Source organism: Hyla sarda, chromosome 5, assembly GCF_029499605.1.
Source record: "Hyla sarda isolate aHylSar1 chromosome 5, aHylSar1.hap1, whole genome shotgun sequence".
Classification (NCBI taxonomy): Eukaryota; Metazoa; Chordata; class Amphibia; order Anura; family Hylidae; genus Hyla; species Hyla sarda.
The window spans coordinates 32,178,519-32,192,503 of record NC_079193.1 but is presented as its reverse complement, the minus strand read 5'-3'; the positions used below and the strand labels follow the sequence as shown (position 1 = coordinate 32,192,503).

Here is a 13,985-nt window from a genome sequence, read left to right as displayed (position 1 = left end):
ATTAGTATCCCACTCATCTCTTCCTGTGTCACAGTCATTAGTGTCCCCCTCATCTCTACCTGTGTCACAGTCATTAGCGTCCCCCTCATCTCTTCCTGTGTCACAGTCATTAGTATCCCACTCATCTCTTCCTGTGTCACAGTCATTAGTATCCCCCTCATCTCTACCTGTGTCACAGTCATTAGTGTCCCCCTCATCTCTTCCTGTGTCAGTCATTAGTATCCCACTCATTTCTACCTGTGTCATAGTCATTAGTGTCCACCCTCATCTCTACCTGTGTCACAGTCATTAGTGTCCCCCTCATCTCTTCCTGTGTCACAGTCATTAGTATCCCACTCATCTCTACCTGTGTCACAGTCATTAGTATCCCACTCACCTCTACCTGTGTCACAGTCATTAGTATCCCCCTCATCTCTACCTGTGTCACGGTCATTAGTGTCCCGCTCATCTCTACCTGTGTCAGTCATTTGTGTCCCCCTCATCTCTTCCTGTGTCACAGTCATTAGTATCCCCTACTCTTCCTGTGTCAGTCATTAGTATCCCACTCATCCCTTCTTGTGTCACAGTCATTAGTGTCCTGCTCATCTCTACCTGTGTCACAGTCATTAGTGTCCCGCTCAGTTCTACCTGTGTCACAGTCATTAGTGTCCACCCTCATCTCTACCTGTGTCACAGTCATTAGTATCCCCCTCATCTCTACCTGTGTCACAGTCATTAGTATCCCCCTCATCTCTACCTGTGTCACAGTCATTAGTATCCCCCTCATCTCTACCTGTGTCACAGTCATTAGTATCCCCCTCACCTCTTCTGCCGCAGCTAATCAGCAGCCTCTGTGGTCACGCTCTGTACTCCAGAGTGGCTGATTGGCTGAAGTGGTCACCTGACATCCCCTGTACAGCCTCTAGTGACTCCTGGTAGAGATGCTAGAACTTTTCTTCATGTTATCACCCCTTTTACCAATTACAGCCTTTTACTGTCCAGGCAGGGGCTAAGCTATCACTAGGCGGCCAAGCACTTATCTCGGGGGGCACAGCACAGGAAAGTGGTCATGTTCTGCAGGGCTGTTAAAAGGTACATAGGGGATGCTCTTCCTTCTATCTTTGGAAGCAGAGAAAATTGGTTCCCGTGGCTCCAGTGTGAACAACGACCTTGTCCATTTTTTTTTTATGTGTGTGTGAGCGGCAGCACTTAACCCCTTTGTTTCCCGCTAATACTGAGGGAGTTGGGATGAATCCCTGACGGCGGTCTCCGGGACAGGAATAATTACCGCCGTGCCCTCTGTAAATTCTGGATGATGGTAAATCCTTCCAGCTATATTAACCTTTTATCTGTGGAGCGGCATTCACAGCGCGCTGTCAGCCGGCGTCCTCATATTTCTGGATAATAGCTAAACATTGATCTGTTACTAATCTGATGTAACCTTTTGTGCGTATTGATCACAGGTTTATACTCGGGAGAGGGCGGCCAAAAACAAAATCAGTTTTGGTAGAATAAGACGTTTTATGGCCGCTTACTTTCTTCTCATGTGACTGCATTGTTATTATTTTAGACAGTTCGGAGTTATGTCATTTTCTGTAAACCCTCCCCCCCCCCCCAAAAAAAAATCTCCTTTTTCTATATGGATTTTTTATTATTATTTTATATAGAGACTTATGGAGTCCTTTTATAGGGGGAATATGGCTTTTCCTGTCATGTCTATTATAGTAAAGTAGTGTTTCCCAACCAGTGTGCCTCCAGCTGTTGCATAACTACAACTCCCAGCATGCCCGGACAGCCTCTGGCTGTCCGGGTATGCTGGGAGTTGTAGTTAGGCAAAGGCTGGAGGCACCTTGGTTGGGAAATAGCATTACGTCCTGTTCACTTGAATCAGTGTTTCCCAATCACGGTGCCTCCAGCTGTTGCTTAACTACCACTCCCAGCATGTCCAGACAGACAAAGGCTGTCCTTAGGTTGTGTGTAGTATTACAACTTGACTTTGATGGAACTGAGCTATAATACCACACACAACCTAAAGGACAGTTGTGGTGCTATTTTTGGAAGAAATCGGGTACATGCTCTGTTAAAGGGGTTATTCAGGATTAAAACATAAAAAAAACATAAAACATAGCTATTGTCTTCCAAAAACAGCGCTACCTCTGTCCTCAGGTTGTGAGTGGTATTACATACAACCTAGATCCTGGTCGGTGAAACTGAGCTGCAATACCACACACAACCTAAGGAGAAGGGTGGCACTGTTCCTGAAAGAAATCAGCTAATTGTCCATATATATATATATATATATATATATATATATATATATATATATATTTATTTTAGACGTTTCCAAGAGAAATAACAAAGTAATGGTGTGAAACACAGACTTTTATAAGAAACAATACTCTTTAAGGTGAATTTATATGTGACCTAATTTTACCCCATTACAGATTTTTTTAGGGTACCCAGGTTGTTGAGAACTGCTGCCTTACAGTAAACCGTATACAGCAGGCGGCCATGACGTATCCCATGTATAGGTATAACTGGTGAAGCGTTCTCCCATCATGTCTGTCCTAATTTCTTTTTTTTTTTTTTTTTTTTTTCCTAGGTGTTCCGGCCAACATTGCAGATTTAAAAAACTTGGAGGTGCTAAACTTTTTCAATAACCAGATTGAGGAGCTCCCGACGCAGATAAGCAGCCTTCAGAAGCTTAAGCATCTTAATCTGGGGTATGATTGTGTGGCCTCATTGCATATCATTTATGGTATTTTTACGTTCATGTTCTGATTTCATAAGGAGTGGAAATGAAAAAGCGTCTTTTTTTTGCCTTCAATTTAACTCAGTAATGGCCTAAGACAGTGGTCACCAAACTGTGGACCTCCAGCTGTTGCAAAACTACAACTCCCAACATGCCCAGACAGCCAACGGCTGTCCGGGCATGCTGGGAGTTGTAGTTTTGCAACAGCTGGAGGTTCCCAGTTTGGAAACCACTGGCCTTATCTCTTCCCCCTCAACGGTGGATCATGGACAAGATCCTATGATGGGCTCTTCTGTCACGTTCTGGGCAAGCAGAGTGGCAACCATTTTTATTACTCCACTCCACTTTCCCAGACTCCTGAAGTGCAGGTCTACCTACTGATGCAGTGACACATCCCCCTATTCCTATATTTTGTGGACTTATACAACAGATTTCTAGAAAGTTGGGTGGTCACCAAGTCTGTGATTTCCAGATTCTCCAAAGCACAGAGCAGAACAGAAACTTTTTGCAACTTGACAGAAGAGGATAACTTTTAAAGAGGATAACTTTTTAAATCAACTGGTGCCAGTAAGTTAAACAGATTTGTAAATGACTTCTATTAAATTTTTTTACCCTTCCAGTACTTTTTAGCAGCTGTATGCTACAGAGGAAATTCTTTACTTTTTGAATTTCTTTTTTTGTCTTGTCCACAGTGCTCTCTGCTGACACCTCTGTCCGTCTCAGGAACTGTCCAGATCAGGAGGAAATCCCCATAGCAAACCTATGCTGCTCTGGACAGTTCCTGACACGGATAGAGGTGTCGGCAGAGAGCACTGTGGACAAGACAAAAATAAATTCAAAAAGAAAAGAATTTCCTCTGTAGCATACAGCTGCTAAAAAGTACTGGAAGGGTAAAGAATTTTTATTAGTCATTATCAAATCTGTCTTAACTTTCTGGCACCAGTTGATATAAAAAAAAAAATTCCTCCAGAGTAGCCCTTTAAAGTGTACCTGTCACAAAATAGTCCCTTGTGGTTTCATCTTTTTATGTCTCCTAATTCCCTTGTTTTTGTTGCTCACTCTGCATGCAGTTCACTGAGGAGGAAGGGCATTCCCTTACTTACAATCACATGTGGGAACTTCCTCCCTCACTCCTCAGATCTGACACCTGGCTGCTCTGTGCACTGAGGCTCTATGACACGCCCCCGGCTCACACAGCAGGCTAATTGACAAGCCAGATAGGGGATAAGATGTCTAACAGTGGAGTACCCCTTTAAGGGAAAGTTAATACCTCAAAAAAATTACATTAGCTACTTTGCTACTTTGCATATTCCATCTTCCCTGAATTCCCATTGGGGCATGAATGGCCTATAAATCTCCACATGTCTTTACAACAATCTTCTCAAGGAGGAACATTACCCCCTTGGCCTCCCACCAACCAACAACCAGCTCTATGACAAGAGGCAAAAACTCTGCCTCGGGCCGAGAGAAAATTTTGGAGGAGGTACCTCTGGGTATCACCTGGGGCAGAACCATGCAGCGTCACTACCAGCTCTCCCTTCGTGTGCATATAATCATTGTATGCTGCCACTGCTGCTTGCGCTACCAAATCCTAGGTGCTAAGATGAAAGTCTTAATCACCATGGTGACCAGGCACTTGGGATTTCTTGAGCCCTGAACTAAGGGATAAGGTTCTCCATTTTGGACAGTCCCTACTTGTTGGAAGTTTCCTTTGATAAAAAGCTGATCATAAAATGTCCCTCAGCTAGGACCCCCAGTGATGAGCAGTAATTTATGGAAAGTCTGTCAGAAAGTCTTCATCTTCCCTGCAGCACCTCCACAGGGGAAATTAGGTATTACACAAAATCCTCTTCAATCAATGTATTGCCTGTGTAATGCAAGACAGGAGAGGTTCTACGGAGTGAGAGATGCTTTATATAGTCACTCCTTATTATAGACAAGAGATGAGGATCCTCCAAAAGGGAACTCCACGGAAGTGAAAACCTATCCAAAAACTAGGGAATAAGTGTCTGATCTTGGGGGGTTTGAATGCTGGGGCCCCCCAAGTTCTCCTCTATGGAGTTTGGCTGCTCACCTGTCCTTGGCCCCAACCCTCAGAGATGTGGTTGAGTGTCGGCCCATTAACAAGCTGAAAAAGGATCCCCTAAGATAAGACACCTATCCCCAATACTGTGTATAAGGGATTTGTTTCATTTCCCTGGAGTTCCACTTTAACTCAGATTCTAGAAATAAAATTAAAACCAGGCAACCCCTCTTTTGAAGGGGTACTCCATTGGAAAACATTTTTTTTTTTTTTTTTTAAAGGAGTACTCCGGCGCACACTTTTTTCCTTTTATCCCGTCCGGGCTGCAAAATAAAAGAAAACACACTTTCTCTTACCTGCCAACGAGCCCCCGGAGCTCCGGTACACTCCGGTACAGGTGTTTGGTCCCCGGGCTGTATTCTTCTTACTTCCTGTTAGCCCGGCACGTCACACGGAGCTTCAGCCTATCACCGGCCGAGGCGGGACATCGCTGAGGCCGGTGATAGGCTGAAGCTCCGTGTGACGTGCCGGGCTAACAGGAAGTAAGAAAAATACAGCCGGGGACCGAACACCTCTACCGGAGTGTACCGGAGCTCCGGGGGCTCGTTGGCAGGTAAGAGAAAGTTTGTTTTCTTTTATTTTGCAGCCCGGACGGGATAAAAGAAAAAAAGTGCGCGCAGGAGTACTCCTTTAAATCAGCTGGCTACAGAAAGTTATCCAGATTTGTAAATTACCTCTATTAAAAATTCGTAATCCTTCCAGTACTTATCAGCTGCTGTATGCTGCAGAGGAAGTTGTGTAGTTCTTTCCAGTCTGACCACAGTGCTCTCTGCGGCCACCTCTGTCCATGTCAGGAACTGTCCAGAGTAGGAGCAAATCCCCTTAGTAAACCTCTCCTGCTCTGGGCAGTTCCTGACACGGACAGAGGTGTCAGCAGAGAGCACTGTGGACAGACTGGAAAGAACTACACAACTTCCTCTGGAGCATACAGCAGCTGATAAGTACTGGAAGGATTGAGCTTGATCAATAGAAGTAATTTACAAATCTGTATAACTTTCTGGCACTAGTTGATTTAAAAAAATGTTTTCCACCGGAGTACCCCTTTAAGGTTGTGTTCTTTTATCTGTTTATGTTGTAACCCGTCTTGTCCTTCTGTTTTTTATATGTTATCTCTGCATCTGGTTTGTTAGTGTTTCCTACTTGAGATACTTTGTTGCACTCTTCTTCTGCCTTCTTGGCGTAGCTTTGTATTAGCGGCGATTTGCTTTGTCACTATCGGGTCTCGTACTCCTAGTGAAGTCTTTCCAATAGACAGGAGGATGATTGCCTTTTTTTTTCTTGGAATTGTATTCCAAAGGCCTCCTCAAAGACAGAGGAGTTGGGAGAGAGAAGACTCGGGGGAGCGCTCCATTCATCAGCCGTCTTCCTCTAATGATTGTGGACGCCACTTGGTTAGGAGGCGCAGAAGACGCTTCTCAAGATGGAGGATTTAATGACTTAGATAAATACCATCAACTGTGCAGAGGTAGAGAGATATCCGTGCCAGTGTGGAAGGAGACTGAAACTGTAGACCAGTGTTTCCCAACTAGTGTGTCTCCAGCTGTTGCAAAACTACAACTCCCAGCATGCCCGGGCATGCTAGGATTTGTAGTTTTGCAACAGCTGGAGGCACACTGTTTGGGAAACACTAGTAGTTTTGAAACAGCTGGAGGCACACTGTTTTGGAAAACACTAGTAGTTTTGCAACAGCTGGAGGCACACTGTTTTGGGAAACACTAGTAGTTTTGCAATTGCTGGAGGCAGACTGTTTGGGAAACACTAGTGTAGACAATGGTCTGCATAGCCTGCATTATAGGGGGATCATAGAAAAGTTTTGCAACAGCTGGAGGCACACAGCTGTTGTTTTGCTACAGCTGGAGGCACACTGTTTGGGAAACACTAGTGTAGACAATAGTCCGCATAGTTTTGCAACAGCTGGAGGCACACTGGGAAACACTTGTGTAGACAATGGTCTGCATAGCCTGCATTATAGGGGGATCATAGAAAAGTTTTGTAACAGCTGGAGGCACACAGCTGTTGTTTTACTACAGCTGGAGGCACACTGTTTGGGAAACACTAGTGTAGACAATGGTCCGCGTAGCCGGCATTATAGGGGGATCATAGAAAAGTTTTGAAAAGACCTGTAGGGGTAGAGAATCAATAAAAAGCCAAAATAAAATGGGGCATGGCCTTGGACTTTAATTGATGACTGAACCTAAATTTTAGATTGTCGGGGGTCCTCCTCGGATCAGCCATTTACCACCTGCCTATGCAGAGAACAGGACCAGAAGCAGACAGCTCTGTACATTGTAGAAGGGAACAGTGAGCAGGAGCTAAGCTGCAGTAACTCAGCACGGCCACTATAGGATGTATGGCGCTGTCTTCTTCTGGCCCTGTTCATTGTGTAGACCAGTGTTTCCCAACCAGGGTGCCTCCTAGATGTTGCAAAACTACAACTCCCAGCACTGTGCACCCATGAAGGAAATTTAATTATGGACTCCGCCGACATAATAAACATGTTCATTCTGTCAGCGCTATTCTGCGCAGACTGCATTGCCATCAATGATGAGGTGAGGTCCTGGCATGGATGGATTTTGGCGGCGCCCACTGGAGACATATTCTCTGGGTGGAGGTTCCGTAGTGTGAATGGATCCTTAAACTAGCATATGAAATACTGACCTGAACAAATTCCCCGCCATGTTTTAATATTCTCATTTTAATTTACTGGCCCAAACCTGAGGCCGCACTGCTGTGATGGCAACATTTGTTGTTCTGGTTTCTGCCAGGTGCAGGGTTGTTAAAAAAAAAAGACCTTAGGGGGAGATTTATCCAGCGGTCTTATAGGAAGTTTCTCCCCCCTTGTTCTATTGATGGGTCACTCCTGCCACATGTTGGATTTTTTTCTGCAGCGCTGGACCAAGTAGGTTAAAAGAGACTAAGCTCTTAATAGTTGAATAAAAATGGCATTTATTGGTAGCACATACAACACATTTCTGGCCCGGAATGGGCCCTTCGTCAGGACAAGGTGCTGATACAAAGGTTAGGCAAATTATCTCTGTGTGTATATAATGTCAGTGCTGCATAAGTTTGTATCAGCACCTTGTCCTGATGAAGGGCCCATTCCGGGCCAGAAACGTGTTGTATGTGCTACCAATAAATGCCATTTTTATTCAACTATTAAGAGCTTAGTCTCTTGTAACCTACTTGGTCCAGCGCTGCAGAAAAAAATAATTTTTTTATCCAGTTTTTTGGGTCACTCCTGACACTTGTAGGCCTAGATGTTGTATTGTTGGGTCACTCCTGACACTTGTAGGCCTAGATGTTGTATTGTTGGGTGACTCCTGACACTTGTAGGCCTAGATGTTGTATTGTTGGGTCACTCCTGACACTTGTAGGCCTAGATGTTGTATTGTTGGGTCACTCCTGACACTTGTAGGCCTAGATGTTGTATTGTTGGGTCACTCCTGACACTTGTAGGCGCTAAATGTTGTATTGTTGGGTCACTCCTGACACTTGTAGGCCTAGATGTTGTATTGTTGGGTCACTCCTGACACTTGTAGGCCTAGATGTTGTATTGTTGGGTCACTCCTGACACTTGTAGGCCTAGATGTTGGATTCTTGGGTCACTCCTGACACTTGTAGGCCTAGATGTTGTATTGTTGGGTGACTCCTGACACTTGTAGGCGCCTAGATGTTGTATTGTTGAATCACTCCTGACACTTGTAGGCGCCTAGATGTTGTATTGTTGGGTCACTCCTGACACTTGTAGGCGCCTAGATGTTGTATTGTTGGGTCACTCCTGACACTTGTAGGCCTAGATGTTGTATTGTTGGGTCACTCCTGACACTTGTAGGCCTAGATGTTGTATTGTTGGGTCACTCCTGACACTTGTAGGCCTAGATGTTGGATTCTTGGGTCACTCCTGACACTTGTAGGCCTAGATGTTGTATTGTTGGGTGACTCCTGACACTTGTAGGCGCCTAGATGTTGTATTGTTGAATCACTCCTGACACTTGTAGGCGCCTAGATGTTGTATTGTTGGGTCACTCCTGACACTTGTAGGCGCCTAGATGTTGTATTGTTGGGTCACTCCTGACACTTGTAGGCGCCTAGATGTTGTATTGTTGGGTCACTCCTGACACTTGTAGGCCGAGATGTTGTATTGTTGGGTCACTCCTGACACTTGTAGGCGCCTAGATGTTGTATTGTTGGGTCACTCCTGACACTTGTAGGCGCCTAGATGTTGTATTGTTGGGTCACTCCTGACACTTGTAAGCCTAGATGTTGTATTGTTGGGTCACTCCTGACACTTGTAGGCCTAGATGTTGTATTGTTGGGTCACTCCTGACACTTGTAGGCGCCTAGATGTTGTATTGTTGGGTCACTCCTGACACTTGTAGGCGCCTAGATGTTGTATTGTTGGGTCACTCCTGACACTTGTAGGCCTAGATGTTGTATTGTTGGGTCACTCCTGACACTTGTAGGCCTAGATGTTGTATTGTTGGGCCACTCCTGACACTTGTAGGCCTAGATGTTGTATTGTTGGGACACTCCTGACACTTGTAGGCTTAGATGTTGTATTGTTGGGTCACTCCTGACACTTGTAGGCTTAGATGTTGTATTGTTGGGTCACTCCTGACACTTGTACGCCTAGATGTTGTATTGAGGGGCCGCTCCTGACACTTGTAGGCCGAGATGTTGTATTGTTGGGTCACTCCTGACACTTGTAGGCCTAGATGTTGTATTGTTGGGACACTCCTGACACTTGTAGGCTTAGATGTTGTATTGTTGGGTCACTCCTGACACTTGTAGGCTTAGATGTTGTATTGTTGGGTCACTCCTGACACTTGTACGCCTAGATGTTGTATTGAGGGGCCGCTCCTGACACTTGTAGGCCGAGATGTTGTATTGTTGGGTCACTCCTGACACTTGTAGGCCTAGATGTTGTATTGTTGGGTCACTCCTGACACTTGTAGGCTTAGATGTTGTATTGTTGGGTCACTCCTGACACTTGTAGGCTTAGATGTTGTATTGTTGGGTCACTCCTGACACTTGTAGGCGCCTAGATGTTGTATTGAGGGGCCGCTCCTGACACTTGTAGGCCTAGATGTTGTATTGAGGGGCCGCTCCTGCCATTTGTAGGCCTAGATGCCTCCATAAAGCCTAATATAGAACAAAATGCTCTAGCCAAGACATGATAGCATCTTGTATCCAATGCAAATGTTTATATATGCTGTTTATACATGAAAGAGAAACTATGTAAAACAAACACAAAACCTTTCATTCCTCATCTTCTTTGTCTTTCAGCATGAACAGGTTAAACTCCTTACCTCGAGGATTTGGTTCCTTGCCAGCCCTAGAAGTTCTTGATCTGACTTACAACAACCTGAGTGAGACTTCCTTACCTGGGAACTTCTTTTATCTAAGTAAGAACATTTTGTGAATTATTTAAAAAGCTGTTATGCATCTGCCCTAAGAAATCAAGTCCTAAAGACCTAATCCTGGTTTTGGCTAAAAATACTGACCAAAATCTGCATCAATCTGCAAACAATCCGCAACACTGAATAACAAATTGTGGATTTAAATTGTACCTGGTGTCCAGAGGAGCAGCTAACCATGGAGTAGAACAGAACATGTGGTACTTCCCTGTACTGTAGGGGGTGCTACCAGACAGCCAGTCAGTGCATGCACTTCAGTAATACAGGGGTTTTACCAGTGAAATGTCCTTTATGATTGGTTGGTTCTTCCAGCCATTGACACAATTTGCAGATCTGGACTGTCCATAGCATTGTATGGTGAGCATGGCTTCAAGTTACAATGGTCCAGAAAAGACCGAACATGTAACTTGAGGCCATTGTAAGTTGAGGGACCACTGTACTTGTAAGAAAACTTATATGGGTAGTATTTTAATGGAATCAAGCCAAGTAGATGTCCCCCCTCTACTCCTATCCTCATGTTTTTTTTATAGCATTCTTCTTCTACTATCAGGGTAGGGTCACACGTAGCGCATACGCTGCGTATTCTCCTGTCAGCGCACACAGGGCTACTTGTCAGAAGCCCTGTGTGCGCAGTTAGGTTTAAATGCGGGTCAATGCATCACAGTTACTTCCGCCTCCAAACCTCACAGCACACACAAGCTGCTGCGGGTAGCCCTGTGTGTGTGCAGGAGAATATACTGTGTATTTCTCGCTGCGCAGCGGGATATCGGCAGCATATGCGCTGTGTGTGACCCTACCCTAAGGGTGTATTCACACAAACAGTATTGGAATATATGAGTGATATAGGATTCAAAGCTGTGTTCAGTCATTTAGCTTACATTGAAATCTGCAGCTTTAAAGAGAACCTATCATCAAACCATATTTTCTAAACTAGCTCAGATTATAATCCCTAATTACTCCTAACACCCCTCCTGCCCTTAAAAAAAAAATTCAGAGCTTTAAAAGGATGTGTATCATACCTTTCCCCTTGCTCACATTGTGTGAGCTCCCAGCAGGAGAAAGTTGGCGTTCCCCAGCAGGCGTGACGTCACTGAAGCCTGCGAGAGCTGTGCCTCCCCATACCCTGCACGCACTTCCTGAGTTCGGTCTCCTGACGGGCCTGGAGGAGACCAAACTAACTGTTTGACTTGCGGCAGGGAACAGAACAGAGCCACCTAGTGGCTGTTTTTTCAATCCCATGAAAAACATGCAACACCGACTTGAGAACTAATTAGTGCACACAACACCGAAAAAGAATGATTAAATTGAACCAACTTTATTAGAAAAGTAGCAAATACATAAAAACATAAAATCCGCAAAAGAAATGAAAACAAGGGGCACCAGAATACAACAGACAGGTAGGTAAAAAAGCTGTAAGTACTGAATAAATAAGATATGAATCAATAGCAGATGGACTGTGATTAAGGGTACGTTCCCACACGGCGTATTTTGCTGCGTATTTGCTGCGTATTTGGTGCTGCGTATTTTCCTACCCATTGACTTCAACAGAGAAAATAAAATACGCAGCAGCAAATACGCAGCAAATACGCCGTGTGGGAATGTACCCTTAAGGAATGTTACCAAAAAAGGGGCATACACCATAATACAGCACAAGTCCTATATGCAGAATGTCAACATGACTGGAATCAATTGGTGTTCAGGGTGCCAGACGTTACCTACCAAACCCCAACGACCGTTTCGCTATAGAAGTGCTTCCTTTGTCTATAAAAGCACCTAGTGATCCGAGCGCACGACGAAACCTGCCACATTTTACTACAGCGCAAATTGTTAATTGTGTCAGTCCCGTAAGATATAGATGTTTTCCTGTACATGTGGGGCAGACAATAAGCCTTTAAATCTGCCTTTGACCTGCTTGTTATTACGGTGAGCCCCGGGTATGTCAGAGGCTTTTCAGCGGCTCAGGGTTATTAATCAGAGCTGACTGGTGTTATTGATCAGGGCTGCGGCTCGCCGCGCTCCACGCCACTCCGCTTATATATTGCTGTTTAATTTGCAGCCACCCTGCGTGCTCTCTATCTAAGTGACAACGATTTTGAAGTCCTGCCGTCCGATATTGGGAAGCTCACAAAGTTGCAGATAGTAAGTAATTTATCTAAATTCCCCCGGAAAAAAATCGATTCGCTCTCGCAGAGGCCCACAGTAAACTCCAGTCAATTTGAAAAGTAGGCATAGTTTATTTTTTTCGGGAATAAACTAGCGCACTACCGAGTTCTATTGTCCGGTCTGCCAGCGCTGAGTGGAATCGATCATTATGTTGTATTCAGGCCTTCTTTTTTTTATTTTATTTTATTTATTTATTTTTCATTATTAATTAATTTTTTTATTATTTTTTATTCTTTATTTATTTTTATTATTAATTAATTTATTATTTTTAAATGAATGTTTGCCCTTGAATACTATTTTAGAAGTAGCTTTAATGTTTTGTGCTGATTATTTCCTAATACTTCTTTATAGTGGTCAGATCTTGGTTTCTCTGATGTTGAGCGCCATATCCCTTGTATAGACATAGAAGTCATTGGATAAAACGCTGGCTGGTCGCAGTCACTGCTAAAGCTGGGTCAGTCTTGCAAACACTGTAGCAGCATTGCGTCCTGTTGACTTGAATCAGTGTTTCCCAACCAAGGTGCCTCCAGCTATTGCAAAACTACAACTCCAGGCATGCTGGGAGTTGTAGTTTTGCAACAGCTGGAGGCACCCTGGTTGGCAAACACTGATTTAAGTGAACAGAACGCAATGCTGTTTCCCAACCAAGGTGCCTCCAGCTGTTGCAAAACTACGACTCCCAGCATGCCCGGACAGCCAGAGGCTGTCCGGGCATGCTGGGAGTTGTAGTTTTGAAACAACTGGATGCACCCTGGTTGGGAAACACTGCAACAAGGTTTGGAGTTAGCGGATAGTCAGCAAGCTCAGTGTTTAAGAGGCCTATACAGAGCAGTATTGTTACAGATCTCAGCTTTGATAGTTTTTGTGACTTTTTGTTTATTACTTTTTTTCCCCAAAAAGATCAGCATGCGGGATAATGACTTGATTTCCTTACCCAAAGAGATCGGTGAACTGTCTCAGCTGAAGGAGCTGCACATACAAGGGAACAGACTGACGGTGCTGCCCCCTGAGCTCGGTAGGTGCCATTGCCGCTAAATGTTAAGATATGACTTGTTTATTTTGAAGGTACATATATGGTTATTGCAAGGCTAGACAAATCCCAGGCGCCAGGTCACCACAATGACTAAGAATTTCATGGTGGCGTCCAGGTCTCTATCAGCCCTTTCCAATAGGGGTTGTCTGTCCTTTGAAAAAAACAAACCTTTTTACTTACTTTCACCTCTGTTCCTGTGCTGATCCCCCATGTCTGCGGTCAGCGCTCGGGTGTTACAGGAGCTGCGGACATCAGGTGACCGACACAGCCAATTGGCCTTGGCGTTGAGGCTCTGTACTCCTGAGTATGGAGTGTGACATCGGAGCGCCGATCGAAGACATCAGATGCTGAACACCATAGGCAGTGAGTGCACAGCCTGTATAACAGTGTTTATTGTTGTGTCCCCTCAAAATAACTTAAAGGGGTACTCCGGTGAAAACCTTTTTTCTTTTAAATCAACTGGTGGCAGAAAGTTAAACATATTTGTAAATTACTTCTATTAAAAAATCTTAATCCTTCCAGTACTTATTAGCTGCTGAATACTACAGAGTAAATTAT

The 13,985-nt window shown here is 44.4% G+C and overlaps 1 protein-coding gene across 2 annotated transcripts in view; it reads left to right on the top strand.

Annotated features, from left to right (window-relative positions):
* Positions 1-13,985, top strand: part of RSU1 (Ras suppressor protein 1) — a 133,127-nt gene that overhangs the window by 25,783 nt on the left and 93,359 nt on the right. For both annotated transcript variants that reach the window (XM_056519173.1, XM_056519172.1), the window contains exons 4-7: positions 2,582-2,702; positions 10,101-10,219; positions 12,288-12,370; positions 13,295-13,409. In XM_056519173.1, the coding sequence (XP_056375148.1) occupies positions 2,582-2,702; positions 10,101-10,219; positions 12,288-12,370; positions 13,295-13,409 (438 nt within the window). The remainder of the gene's footprint in view (positions 1-2,581; positions 2,703-10,100; positions 10,220-12,287; positions 12,371-13,294; positions 13,410-13,985) is intronic.